Source organism: Euleptes europaea, chromosome 6 (genome assembly GCF_029931775.1).
Source record: "Euleptes europaea isolate rEulEur1 chromosome 6, rEulEur1.hap1, whole genome shotgun sequence".
Lineage (NCBI taxonomy): Eukaryota > Metazoa > Chordata > Lepidosauria > Squamata > Sphaerodactylidae > Euleptes > Euleptes europaea.
The window spans coordinates 95,210,962-95,225,777 of NC_079317.1; the positions used below are offsets into that span (position 1 = coordinate 95,210,962).

Sequence of the window (14,816 nt, forward strand, 5' to 3'; positions counted from 1 at the left end):
TTGTGGCTAATTAGGCATCCCCAGTGAATCAAGGAGCTTCTGAGACCCTCCCCCTGAAAACACAGCCTTGTTGCACTTTACTTGGAGAGGGTGGGTCAACTCTTAAAGGGACTGCGTGTGCTTTTGCTGGGTATTCCTCCTCACCTTTCTTCAACAGCTCCCTGCTGGGAGCTACCTTCCAATCTTTGCAGCCTTCTTCAGTGTCTTCCTGCACATTTCATAAAGGTTTAATTCCCTCTTTTGTGCTTTGCTGTGAGGAAACAGACCCATGTGGGATGGAGAAGCCAAAATGGGCGTGGGGAGAGAAACCCGAAGTTAAGAAATATGCATGGAAATAGGGGGGATTTGCGTTGCTCTTGCCTCGAAGTAGTATTTAAATTCGTCCTAAAACAGGATCTTAGAACTGCGGGGGAACAACGAGGCCAGAGCAAAGTCATGCCTGAAGGTCGGTATAATCATGAATAATGCAAAAGAAGCCTCAAAGCAGTCCAGCAGGGACTGCAAAATAAATACCCTTGCATAAATGGCCACTGTGTGACTCCTCAACTTTGTGACCAATGTCGTCCATTGGATTTTGGCACAGCTCTGCAACCGAATATAGGGAGAAAACCTATTTGCAACTGTTACTGGAAGGAACACTGAGCTAATCCACACACCACCAAGCGCTCAGGGGAGCTGCGCTCTCACAGCTGATTTTCATGCTGTTCCTGTAAGCCATAGGAAGCAATCATACCAGTTTACGTTTATTTCCCACACACCACCAGCCAAGTCCTCCTACACGTTTACTCTGAAGTTCCCTTGATTGCAGCAGCACTGGCTTCTAAGGTACTCTTAGGATTGGGGCATTAGGATTGAACTTTCCAAGACAGATGTCGCATTACCAATTTCAATACACTCCAGTGGTTGCTGAAGCACTTGGAAGAACTTCCATACATAGAAAAGCTCTCTTGCTGTTTCCAAACACTGGTGCTAGCATGGGTGAGGCTACAAACTTCATTGGGGGAGGGGGTTTGTACCAGAAAATTAGGAGTCACACCTTCGCTAGCCTTTCCCCCTCAGTCCTGGACACATTTGGTGGCTTCTTGTCTGATGCATCCATTTTGTTTCCTAGCAGAAATACCACGGCACCATCTTCAATCCTATCCTGCAGAACAAAAGCAGTCATAACAATGTTTTTTTCAAAATGACATCCTCAGGCTTGAAGGGATAATTTCCTAGCCCTGCCACCAACTGTATGATACAGCACCAGTTCCCAGGAGCACATCTGGCAATGAAGGCCTCCACTGGAAAAAAAAGGACACTTCTCCAGCAGTCTATTTCTTCCCTTCTTCCCTGGCTCTCTCTTCAATCATGACAGGAGTCATCAAGGATTCCTCCTGTGTGTCACTCCAACAAGGCTACTATTAGTTGCACAGCCCAACATGTCCCATCCCCTCATTCCAAAAGCTTATGACAGGGGTCCCCAAATGTGGTACCCGAAACCTTTACTGCTGCCACCACAGCACAAGGATCTGCACCGTGTTATTGAAGTTAAGCTGTGGCAATCATTTTGTGGCTGGCGCCACCTCCTGTGGCAGCCATTTCGTTGCTGCGCCCACCATGCCATGTCAGAATTTGAAATGTGCCCGCAAGTTCAAGAAGGTTGGGGACCCCTGCCATGAAATATCCCACTCTCACCAGCATAGATAGATAGATTGTTTATTTGCGGCCCTTGGCCAGATAAAACAAGATACATGGACTAAAATGGTCTTGCCGACAAAGGTTTACAGACCAAGCCTTAAATCACTTAAATAAAATAAAAATAATAAAATAAATAACAGCCAAGTTACACCTGCCATTTGGACTAAGAGACTACTCTGTGGTCTCACCAGCATAGGTTTGCTGTCCTATTGCTAGGGAGAAAAGAAAATTAACTCTGCTTGTGCAATGGCATAACGACAGTGAGGACTGCCCTTCCTTCCCCTGGTTTGCCAAGGGGTAATTTGCCCTCCCCAAACAGACAGTATTTGGAAGCTCCACAATATAAAAGGACAAGTTGGGGGCCCACAAGTACTTGTGGGGAGGCATCCTTCTCCCCCACTATTTCCCCTTTCCCTGCCATGAAAGCCCCCATTACCTCTCCCCCTTTCCTCCTTCCTTATCTCCTTCCCACCCACCAGCCAACGTACCTTTATATTTGCACTTGTCTTCAGCTTTCTCCCCTTCCTTCCCCCTGGAAGCCTCTCCTTGGGAAAACTGTGGCTCAGTTTTGTGCTGCTGACAGGGTTGCCAGCTCTAGGTAGGGAAATACCTAAAGATTTTGGGGGTGGAACCTGAGGAAGGCGGGGTTTGGGGAGGGACCTCAGCAGGGTATAATGCCATAGAGTCCATCCTCCCAAGCAGCCATTTTCTCCAGGGGAACTGATCTTGGTCATCTGGAGATCAATTGTAATACTGGGAGATCTCCAGGTACCACCTGGAGGTTGGCAACCCTAGGTGCCGACCACCAGGCCAGGCCCAGTTTCATGGTAGGGAACCCATAAAGCAACTTACCTTTATCCGCCCCCATCTTCAGTAGGGTTGCCAACTTCTAAGTACTAGCTGGAGATCTCCTGCTATTACAACTGATTTCCAGCCAATGGAAATCAGTTCACCCGGAGAAAATGGCCGCTTTAGCAATTGGACTCTATGGTATTGAAGTCTCTCCCTTCCCCAAGTCTACTCCTCAGGCTCCGCCCCAAAAACCTCATGCCGGTAGCAAAGAGGAACCTGGCAACCTTAATCTTCAGTTTCCCTCCTCCCCTCTCCCAACAGCCTTTCCCTGGAAAAACTGTGTGGTGCTGGCTGTCAGCCCAAGTAGCACGATGGGGAACCCACAGAAACTTTTGATACTTTCCCCTGTATCCCCTCCCCACACTATTCCTTTTTTTCCCTCTTCCTGGCAACCCCCATATCCTCACCTTCCCATATTTCCTTTTCTCCTTCCCAACCACCTTTTATCTGCCCCCTCCATCTCCTCTATTTTATCCTCAAAACAGGAGATGGGATAGGTTGAGAATGTGTAACTGGTCGAAGGTCATCCAGTGAGCTTCCATGGCAGAATGGAGATTAGAACCTGGATCTCCCAGATCCGGGGTTGAAACTCTAGCCTCTACACCATGCTGGGGTTTCGTGGGGTGGCTACTGTTGAACAGCAGCAAGCAGCTAGGCCTGGGTGAGTCAAGCAGTTCAGGTAGTAGCAAGTTGCCCAGTGGTTGCTGCCATGCCTGGCGACATAAGTCTTGCTTCAGTGGCCACAATAGCCCCATAAAGAGCCCTGCCCCTTCCCCTGCCTTTTACTGACAGAAACCAAGGCTGGCAATGTTGTGTGGTTGCTTAGCATTGGCCACTGAGTACATTTGTTTCTTAAAGCTACAGGCTCTGCTTCTATTATTTTGGGATTTTAAAAAACGCTAATTATTTGTTTTGTTTTAAGATTTCAGATTTTTCTGAAAACCCTAGGCTTTTCTCTGGTTTGTAGAAAGATGGTCTGTTCTGTCCACACACATAGTGCTTTCAAAGACTAGCACGTGTACGTACAAGTTGTTCTAACCTGGACACATGTCATCCAGTTTCGGACTGCCACGAAAGAGCACTCTGCAGTAATGTCATACATGACCAGGATGCCATCCACCCTTCGGAAATACTGTTTGGTGACGCTCTGGAACCTAATGTCAAACCAAATTCAAGAACATTGATTGATTCACATATTTACAGCCTCCTTCGCCAGGTCCTTTGTATTGCTCACTTGCAGTTCTTAAAACAGGCAATTTCTCCACTCACAGATGTGAAGAGATTGCAGAAAGGTGCTTTGGAAGATTAACACAGCATTTCCTAAGAAGGAGCCTGGGAGAATATCAGATCGGTGGAACAACCGATTGTGGGGCATGCAGATAACCATTTCCCTAGTAATGCTATTCTGCACTTTTCTTGCTGTTCCATATGGATTACTAGTAATCATTAAAGGGAACAGCATGGTTTCAGCACATGTCCGATTGCTGCACCTGGGAGAATAACCCATAAAGAACCATTAAAACTGGCAAGAGGGGCAGAGGGGCACCTAAGATAAAAGGCCTCATTTATTTTACAGCAAGATTACAAGATTATTCTTTTTTAAAGAAAGTTAAGACATATTTTAAAGAGGGGTATTTTAAACAGAAGGAACACTTGAAATAATGCTCATGTATTTGACACCTGGTATGTTCTCATTCATAATATTATTGTTCTCTCTGGTTTATGCATATCATATGACCACTAGTGAGATTTGTACATTTGTGCATACATCTACTGTGTGTATGTTTTCTAGCAGGCACACCCCATCCCCTAGTTGTTCTACACACAATCTGGGGCTTCCCATTGTATTTTGGGCTATGTTGCCACCACTACTGCAAATACTCAGGGAGACCTGCTAGGATTGTGACACTTCAAAAAACAGATGGAAGAATACACATCCCCATCACATTTTTACCTTGCCCTTCTTCCAAAGAGCTCACAACAGTATACTTTATCTTCACAACAACCCTGTCAGCTAAGTTATTATCCCAAGATCGCATTAAATGAACTTCATGGCTGAGTGTGGATTTGTACCCAGATCCGAAACTAACACTTGAACCACTACAATGACTTCTGAATGGTCCCCAGAATACTTCAGACAGAAAGTGAGAGTGTCAATAGCTGTCTTCCCCCTGTCGCAGTACTTTCCTACTCCGGGAAAGCTTGTTTCCAGGGTTGTGTGACCTAGGTAGTGTGACAGCCCCCCTGTCCCAAAGTTCACCAAACTTCGGTGAGCGTCTAAGGAGAGTCCCTTGCAGCCATGCTGTAAATTTGGGGACTCTACCTCCAAAAATGCCCCCACAGGAGCTTCGGAAAAAATCCCCATAGACTATAATGGGCCCAAATTTTTCAGTAATCCCTGAAATAAGCCGAATACCAATATTTACCAGATGGGTATTCGGGTTATTCCTGGTTTACCCAAAAAAAAAAAAAAAAAAAAAAAATCAGGCCCAATAAACCCGAACCCAAAATTTAACTTTTTTTTTTATTTTATTTTTTTGCACAACCCTATCTGTGACCCTTGGGTGCTCCTCATACTGCCTCCAACCCAATGAGAAGGCAATATTCGATAGTTTTCCTTTTTAAAACAGAAAAGACAGAATAGTGGTGATATTAGAGAAGCAGCAAGGTACATGAGAGTGCTCATTTGTTTCTCCGACTATTGCTACGCCATTGCCAATCACCTTTATATCAGTTCCCCTCCACACACACACGTTTGTGGGTTTATTCTTCGAAACGCAGTTTCTGGAACTCCACAGCAGGAAAACCAACTTGTTAAGGCATTGGACCACATAGAAAAAACGAAGCAGAAACTGCTAATTTGAGACTGAATATCATCCTCTTGCAGTAGCTTTCCCCTCACTTGCTGGAAGCGATCCATCACCTGTTCCCTGAAATGCTACTGCTCTGAGGTTTCTTTTAGCAGGGGTGGATTTGAATATTACTTTGGCAGTTACCAAGTTTTCCCCCCAGTTGATTAAGATTAAAATTATTAATTTTGCACTGTTTATACAGATCTATTTTCCTTTTTTCCTTTAGTCTTAGTCGTAGTGTGACACTGCTCAGAATCGAATTGGATGTATGAGCAGTATCATTGAAGTAATTGCAACTGTTCTCAAAGCCCTGACCTGGATGGCCCAGGCTAGCCTGATCTCGTCAGATCTCAGAAGCTAAGCAGGGTCAGCCCTGGTTAGTATTTGGATGGGAGACCACCAAGGAATACCAGGGTTGCTGTGCAGAGGCAGGCACTGGCAAACCACCTCTGTTAGTCTCTTGCCATGAAAACCCCCCAAAGGGGTCCCCATAAGTCGGCTGCGACTTGACGGCACTTTACACACACACACACTGTTCTCAAGAGATTGTACCGCGTACTTTTGCAGAACATTTTAATTGGCTCAGCCAGAGAACTCTAGATCACTAAAGAACATATCATTCCAGCAGCAGAGAAAGCCCTGAATGGCCAAGGAGAGTCTGTACTGGGAGAGTGCTGGACAGAAAACAACAGCATTGTTAGTAGTACAATGCGGTGGAACAGAGAACTAGAACAGATGGAAACACACACTATCTAAAGCCATCTTTTTTTCCAGACAGAAGTTAGGTGGTATTAATGACAGCACAATGAGCAAAGAAAACCCCACCACCACAACCAGTTATTTGCAGCCAATCACAGCTCTGTGATTATTGTACCTGCAAGACATACAAAGTTGCATACACATGTGTCCCACATTCACGCTGTATGTTTTTAGGCGGATAGGTGTTTCACCTTGTATGCACATTTGGGAGGCTAATTTCACATCTGGAATCTTGTGCGGTTAAAAAACAACAACCCTGGGACTAGATTTAGAGCAGAAAAGCAGTGGTGAGAAAAGGGTTTGGAGTTCTTCTCTGAGGAGGAGGAGGAAGAGGGTTGGTTTTTATACCCCGCTTTTTCTCTACCTTTAAGGAGTCTCAAAGCGGCTTACAATCACCTTCCCTCCCCCTCCCCACAACAGAGACCTTGGGAGGTAGGTAAGGCTGAGAGAGTTCTGGGAGAACTGCGACTAGCCCAAGGTCACCCAGCAGGCTTCATGTGGAGAAATAGGGAATCAAATCTGGTTCTCCCAATTAGAGTCTGCCGCTCTTAACCCCTACACCACACTGGCTCTCAAATTGCCCATTGTTGAAGCAACTTTTAAAAAAAAAATCTTTAGCCACATGTATTTCCATGCAATTTATAGAGCTGCCATTAAGCGTACATCCAAAAATGTAATGTGTGAAGTGGCCAATGCTACAGTTAAGAATCTTCTGTGTGAAAAAGTACTGGGCATTTGCAGGGCTACCCTAGCCCCTTTGTAATCTCAGAGGCCACAAAATGCATCTGACATTTTGGACTATCATTCTTGTCAAAAAATTTTACCTTCAGGAGCATTAGAGTCTTTACAGGACGCATCAATATGTATTTATCTATTTGTATATAATATACAAATAGATGTATTTATCTATTTGTATATTTGTATATTTGTATATATATATTTTCTCTTTCTTATTCCCTTGCCCTTCTTTCCTTCTGTATCCCATTTATTATTATTATTATATATATATATATATATATATACACACACACACACACACACACACACACACACACACTGCACAAAATCTTACCTCTCCTGCCCAGCTGTATCCCACAGCTGTAAAAGCACCTGTGTGTTATCAACCATCAAACTCTTCACCTGGTAATCAATGCCTACGGAGGAAACAATAGACCCAATGAGTAAGTGGGGCCCATGCTGCCCAAGGGACCGTGAGCTGCCTTTTGAGATTTGGGAGCCCTAGGCCGATATCTTGCTTGGGTGCATACAAATGTACAAAAACAGAAGTCACTGCATCCCTTGTATTATGGATGGATACACTTATTCATCTTCAGGACTGAGCACAAGAGAGGAATGGTTCTATGGGGTTTGCAGCAAAATCAGTTTTCATAATATTGTCGAAGGCTTTCACGGTCAGAGTTCATTGGTTCTTGTAGGTTATCCGGGCTGTGTAACCGTGGTCTTGGTTACACAGACCACAGTTACACAGCCCGGATAACCTACAAGAACCAGTTTTCATAATGTTTTCCGCCCAACAGCTGCAATCCCTTCAGTCCCCTTCCCCAGAACAACATCACAATGTTTTACACTCGGGTTGTGCTTTCTTAAAAAAAAAAAAAAAAAAAAAGGTATTGTTTTTATATAGGTTGCCTAAATTGCCTATAGACTGCCAAAATCAGTACTTAACCACTGATTCATGAGTGCTTGAAGAGCTAAAAATACAAAACCAAAATGAAAATTGCAGGGAGGACATTTACTGAAAGGGACGATGCCTCCAGGGACAGATTTTTATGGGCAGTATAGCACTATATTAGAAAGAGCCCCGTGGCACAGAGTGCTAAGCTGCAGTACTGCAGTCCAAGCTCTGTTCATGACCTGAGTTCGATCCCGACGGGAGTCGGTTTCAGGTAGCTGGCTCAAGGTTGACTCAGCCTTCCACCCTTCCAAGGTCAGTAAAGTGAGTACCCAGCTTGCTGGGGGTAAAGGGAAGATGACTGGGGAAGGCACTGGCAAACCACCCTGTAAACAAAGTCTGCCTTGGAAACGTTGGGATGTGACATCACCCCATGGGTCAGGAAGGACCCGGTGCTTGCACAGGGGACCTTTACCTTTATATTACAGCTTGGAACCAGTCTTTCATTTTTATTTGCTGCTAAATATAGAAAAGGGTTCCTATAGCAATACCAAAAGATTGTAGCATGGAACCACCCATTTTCTTCTACCAAAGTCCTGACAGAGTTGTCAACTTGGCTTGCCCTCAATTGTGCCTACCTGTGAAGCATAACTTTTCCTTAACCTCAACATAAATCACCAATTTGCCTCCCTCAAATGCAAAAACAAAGCCATGTAATATTTTAAGACCAACCAAAGTAACTCAACACAGGAGCCCCGTGGTGCAGAGGTGGTAAGCTGCAGTACTGCAGTCCAAGCTCTGTTCACGACCTGAGTTCGATCCCAACAGAAGTTGGTTTCAGGTAGCCGGCTCAAGGTTGACTCAGCCTTCCATCCTTCCGAGGTCGGTAAAATGAGTACCCAGCTTGCTGGGGATAAAGGGAAGATGACTGGGGAAGGCACTGGCAAACCACCCCGTAAACAAAAGGCGAAAACTCATGGTCGCTTTAGCCTCCTTTATTCCCTGATTCAGCCAGGATTCAGCCAGGATCGAATGCAGTTCAGCAAAAACGCATGCATTTGATCCTGGCTGAAACAGGGAATAAAGGAGGCTAAAGTGACCATGCGTTTTCGCCCAAAGTCTGCCTAGCAAACATTGGGATGTGACGTCTCCCCATGGGTTAGGAATGACCCGGTGCTTGCACAGGGGACTACCTTTACCTTTAAAGTAACTCAACACAGCGCTACACTTTTCAACAGGTCATTAAAAAGCAAGCTAAAGGATATATAGATATCTCAGGTCATAATGGCTTTGTCCCCTTTCAATTATTTGTTATGGAAGTACATACAGTGCACCACACAATAATGAACGAAAGTTGGTAGTTTATAGATACTCCTGTTCTGAACATTCAACCATTTATACAAAGATCACTTTAAGCATCGTCCCTTTATGACCCTCACTTCTGGAAATTCTAGTTACCAACGGTCGCGTTGATCTTAGCCATAAATCTGTTGTAGCAGAAACGATGGATAAAGGAGCTCTTGCCAACTCCAGAGTTCCCAAGAAGCACGACTTTGAAGACACGATCAGGAGACAAACCAATCGTTTCATGAGTCTGCAAACAGTACCAGTCATCAGTGGAAGGAGAGAAAGAAAAATTTATAAAATCAAGATACTGTCAGGCCTTTGCTGCTAGCAGGGGTAAAGACTCTTGACATGAGCAGGCCAGCTTCTGGCTACAGACCGACCTTGATTCACATGCCTGTAAACTCTGTGTAGTTTCCTCCATCCTGTTCCCACAGCTGCGGGGATGTTTGGTCTTCCTGTCCTGAGATTCTTATCTCGGGGATGCTTAGCCGTGTTTACCTTCGTAGCCTATAACGCCTTTAAAACTGTAACCTGCCAATGTTTCTCATTACTAGCCTTACCTGTGTGTAAGCAGTCAGCTTCCTTAATCAGCCTTTTTGCTCCTAATAAAGTATTACTGCTTCAGGATCACATGCCTAAATGAGTTTGCTTATGGGATGCTAGGGACAGATGCCTGAGCCTGACAGATACGGGTTTCACTTTATGAGCTAGCTGGGGAAAGTCAACAGAAACATGGGTGTGAATAAATTTATGCCAATGCTTAATTTAGTAGAATCAGTGCCTTAGGCCAAGGTCACGTCCAGATGTTGTTATTCCTCCCCACTTTGGAATGCACCTGGGGAAAGATCGGGAGAGGGCCTTCAGGTAACATGATGGAGCTGGTGAAGAACCTGTGTTCAAACAAAGCCGGGATTACCTTTTTCAGGCAATCACTTCTTCCTATGGGGAAATGTTGGCTCTCCCTATGGTAAAATGTTGGCCATCTCCCATTTCTCCCTGGGCACAATCTGGGGAAGGGAAGAATCATCCAAACAGCATTCCACACCAAGCCAACAAAAAGAGGTTGCATGAAAGCTGCCTACGGCCAATTTTTAAAATAAAAATATATCACTGGGGTATGGCCACACCCCTCTGAAAAATTTGTTCCAGGGTCACATTTCTTGTAAAATGTTGCCATGAGATGTACTCTAGCTAACAATACTCACTAAGGCCTGATTTTAAAGCTCAAAATATCTTTCAAAAATATGCAGTATGCCAAATTGAGCAGAAATGCAGCAATAATTAATGGCCAAACATTTGTAGGAAGCTTCCAAATTTTCAGGAATTTCCACACCCATCATCACTTGTGTGCAATCAGATCCACTGCTGGTTTTTAATGCTGATTCTCCTACTAGTGATTAGTTCATCCAGCAGATTTCATCGTAATATTGTCATGCTCAGATGATGTTTTAGCCTGTAGAATTTTTGAAAATACAAAAGTTGCCCGCTCCCCTCTTCTGCCATCAATATGTTGCAAGGTACTGTTCAAAATGCACTTGGTTTGGTAGCTTAGGATGTATGTTTTCAAATATTTTAGAGACACTCAAGAAATATCCAATTGTTTTACAGCATTAACTAAGCGGGATCGGGATGTGTAAAAAACAACAACTTCGAACATTTTGCACGAGAGCTTCTTATTTTTATTAAAATTTCAGCGAAATAGCTCTTCAGTATTAGGGTGTGAAAACTCACATAGAGGGAAAAAATCATCCTTCCTCCAAAGCCAGTCTTCCTCTCTACGCTATCTCAAGCTTCCCTCTCCCTCATAGTCCCTGCAGCTTCTCCCCTATTACTATCTGCTTCTTTACCTCATAATCTCATCCCCCATCTTGCCTCATTTCTTTTTCCTTCCTCTCTCAACTCAAGCTTTGCTTACTCCTATTTTCCTCACCTTGCCTGCCAGCCCACTCCTTCCTCCCCTCCCACACTCACATCTGCTGCAACCATTTTGGGATGACCTAGGCAACACTAGACAACCAAATGCTTACTGTGAGGGTTTCTATCAACTATCCGGTTGTCCTCAACTAGACAACTATCCGGTTGTCCTCAAGCAGGGCCAGGGCCTTTTTGGCGCTGGCCCCAGCCTGCGCTCCCCTTCCCCGGGTCGAAGCAAGAGGAAGCCGGAGGCAAGTGGAGGCTGCGGCGGCTCCTTTCCCCGGGCGCCACAACCTGCACTTGCTGCCGGCTTCCCCTCGCCTCTACCCACTTCCAGCGGAGGTGGGGAGAGGCGCGAGGTGGGGGGGAGGAAAAGGTGCCACCGCTGCTGCCCCTGCCGGCCCGGAAGTCTCCCAGCAGGGACTCGACCCGGAGGAGCATGCACAGGTGGACTCCTTCCTTTGTTACGGTAAGTCGCAATAACAGAGGAATGGGTTCTCCCGGGGATATAGCTAAAGCGGGAGGACTGAACACGCATGTGGGCGAAGCCCGTGTGTGCAAACCTCCTCAATTCGCTGCATTCCCGGGGGGAAAGAGGGAGAAAGCGGCCATGCGTTAATGGCCTCTGTCTAATGAGACCCGTGCCCTGCAGGACTTAGTTCAGTTCTGCAGGGCCTGTAAGACAGCGATGCTCCACCAGGCATATGGTTGAGGCAGCAAAGTTTCAGTAGATCAGCTGGTCTCCCTCCCCTTCCTCTCTTCCCTCCATGCCCTCCTTCTTCTTCTCCTTCCTTCTCTTTTCCCTTCCTTTTGTTCCTTTTTTCTTTCCCATTGGTCTTTTTTTCCCTTGTCTCATCTCCTTGGAAGACCTGTGAATGTTTGGGTCATCGTTGGTCATGTGCTTACCATCGTTTATGAACCATCTCACCACTAGGTATAATTAGTATTGTATATAGTAGGTATGTAATTTAGAATGCCATCTTTTAAGTTAAATTAGTAATTATAGTTTTAAATGGTGTGTTTTTAACTTACGCATATACCTTACATTGTATGTATTGTTGGAAGCCGGCCTGAGTCTGATTTGGTTGGGAAAGGGCGGGGTATAAATTAAATAAAAACATTTTACAATAAAAATAAATTAATGGATTGGAAGGTATCCTTCTGTGGGTTGTGCTTTTTCCTGAGGTTGTGTTTGGCAGTAAAGTCCTCTAAAAGGTAGTCCCTCGATAATTTCTCTCTCGTTTTCCCACCTGGGATAACAGAGTACTTCAATATCCCATACAAGTATGACTTTCTTCACTGATGAAGAACGAAAACATTGGACTTATTGTGAGGATATCTTCTACTCAGTAGACTGAAAGGTATTCTTCTCCACCCTAGCTGGCAGAGGAGGAATTGGAGAGGAACTCCCTGGGTCCACATGGAGATTATGATTGTCATGCTAGAGATGGATCCATTTTCCTCAGAAGCTTGGCAAGACATGAATTGGGGTGGGTCAAGCACTTTCTCAGGATAGTGGAAGCCTTTGCAAAAAATCTGCATATGTCCTGCCCACGGAGCAAGGAAGAGGCACAATCCATACCAGGGTACCTTCCTCCAAATGATGCAGAACGTGGCACTTTAAAACTTTGCTTTATTTTATCAATTGTAATTTAAGAGTTTCCTGTGAGCCTGGGGGCTCCCCTCTGATTTGCAGAACTATCTCCCCTGTCTGTACGTAGTCACACTGAGTTAGTTCTCTCATTTGCACTCTGGGGCCCAGATTCATAATTAGATACAAGATGGTAATTGCTGCCAATTTGCATACAGTCCTATATGTTAATGCAGGAAGCCCGGAGAAGCATCAAATGATCTAAGATTCAATAATAAAAGTCAATGCATGAGGCTAGGAAATACTCTCCAGTTGCGAGACTCACCACAGTTTCATTGCCAATGGGCTGTCCCCTTGGATATAAACAAGTATCCACAGCATTGCGGGTAATTTCTTTCCAGCCTGTGTTGTCCTTCAGAGAACTTGGCTTCCCACCACCTCCTGCAGTTGCTTTCCTAGGGGCTGCATATTTCACCATGCATGGATTCCCTCTTCTTCCCTGCTTCAAATGGTTCATGTCGGTCAAGAAGAATACACAATTTTTCTTCTTAGGCTCTTCCAAAGTTGCATCTTCTGGCAGAACAAGAGGAAGATCTCCAAAGACAGGCTGCCTGTGATCAGGCCTGCCAGCAGTGGGAAGAAATGACCATATAGGATCAATTCAAACAACAAGAGCGATACAGAAGTTTTAATCAAACTTGCACATAATGTGAACATTGAGATGGAGGAAGGAAACCAACTATTTTTCATGTGATAAGGGAAGAGAATGCAGCAAACATATAGTGAGCTCCAGAGGCCTTCAAGCCTGGATACTCTACCAGTGTTAACTAGTTCGTAAGATAGTTTCTGCTATAATAGCTCCACCCCATCTTCTCAACAAGCACTGATGACCATTGGAGAGCTGCAAGAGTTCAAAACAGGCTAGCATCCAGATGAGGCTATGAACAAACACAACAAATGGTCTGGGCAAGTCTGGATAAGATCAGTAGAAGCTCCCATGATTTTTGGCCAACCACTTTTGATCACCCAGATTAGTTTTAGCTAGAATCTGATCACTCAGACCCCATATTACCTTTTATGCATACAGGTATTCCCAAGAAAAGCCATGTCTGCTTGCGTAAGTAAAAAATGTATTGGGTGAACTGGCTCCAAGTGTCACTACATTATTTCTGATGGCATTCCCTTCCCTCCTACCAGAATGCAAGATACTGTGGAAATTATACCAAATGTGAGTTTTGTGTCAAAATTCCTCATGGTGAACTCTCTCACCCTCAACACCATTTGACAACGAGTGCCTGTCTACCACAGTTGCCCGTTCATCTGTGAAAAATTCAGTACAGAATACACATTACACTGGCCTACTACAATGCCCAACATTAATCCACATGGGGAGGAGAAAAGGAGAAGACAGTTTGACCCAACAGCTTGACTGTAGTGACTGACAGCATGCAGAGAACAACACAACAGACTCTATTCTAACCGTTTAATTGGCTTCTCTACTAAGTAGCTGCCTACCACTGACCCCTTCTTCTTTAATAGGGGCCTTTCGTTCAGAGGCACCTGAAAATTAGAAAGATTAAGTTAAGATTCATCACTGAAATAATTAAACGAGAACAATTCAACAGATCTTTGACAGCTAAGCTCTGCTAGATGTAAACTGACCCAGCAGCTTCCATTTAGCCACTAGTAGACACTGCCTTTATAAAAGTTTTGGAACTAACTAAAGAACATTTCCATGCCCCATTGCATGTGTGTTTGTGTTATCTGGCATGCTTTTACCACAAGGACTCGCAAGAGATTACAATAAAACCATATATGTGTGTGCTCCAAGTTTATTCAGAACCCATGCTTAAACAACTTGTTGAGCCTCAAGGTGACCTGATAAACCACAGCCATATAAAAGAAAAACATTTTATGCAATGCAAAAATGACAATAATATTCTGGCTATTTCTTTAGTCCTAACCAACTTTTATTGTAACTTTGGCATTTACACAGATGGTAAAGAAACAACATTGATTTGAAATACCCGAACACACAAACATGAAGGGTTTGATAATGATGATGGCAAAACACACATTTTATCATGGCAGAAAACAAAGAGCTTCTCGGGCACAGGTACACATTTCAACAATGGAATGATTTCTGAAGTGTAGGCTGAGGTCACAGTATCGACAACAAACACACCGG

At 44.4% G+C, this 14,816-nt stretch overlaps 1 protein-coding gene across 1 annotated transcript in view; it reads right to left on the minus strand.

Annotated features, from left to right (window-relative positions):
- LOC130479569 (EF-hand calcium-binding domain-containing protein 4B-like) overlaps nucleotides 1-13,145 on the minus strand; it is a 28,161-nt gene extending 15,016 nt beyond the window's left edge. Inside the window, exons 1-5 of the mRNA XM_056851966.1 lie at nucleotides 12,954-13,145; nucleotides 9,235-9,370; nucleotides 7,216-7,297; nucleotides 3,572-3,686; nucleotides 1,037-1,144 (exon numbers count right to left, since the gene is read on the minus strand). Of these exons, the coding sequence (XP_056707944.1) occupies nucleotides 1,037-1,144; nucleotides 3,572-3,686; nucleotides 7,216-7,297; nucleotides 9,235-9,370; nucleotides 12,954-13,145 (633 nt within the window). The remainder of the gene's footprint in view (nucleotides 1-1,036; nucleotides 1,145-3,571; nucleotides 3,687-7,215; nucleotides 7,298-9,234; nucleotides 9,371-12,953) is intronic.
- Nucleotides 13,146-14,816: the final 1,671 nt, after the last annotated feature.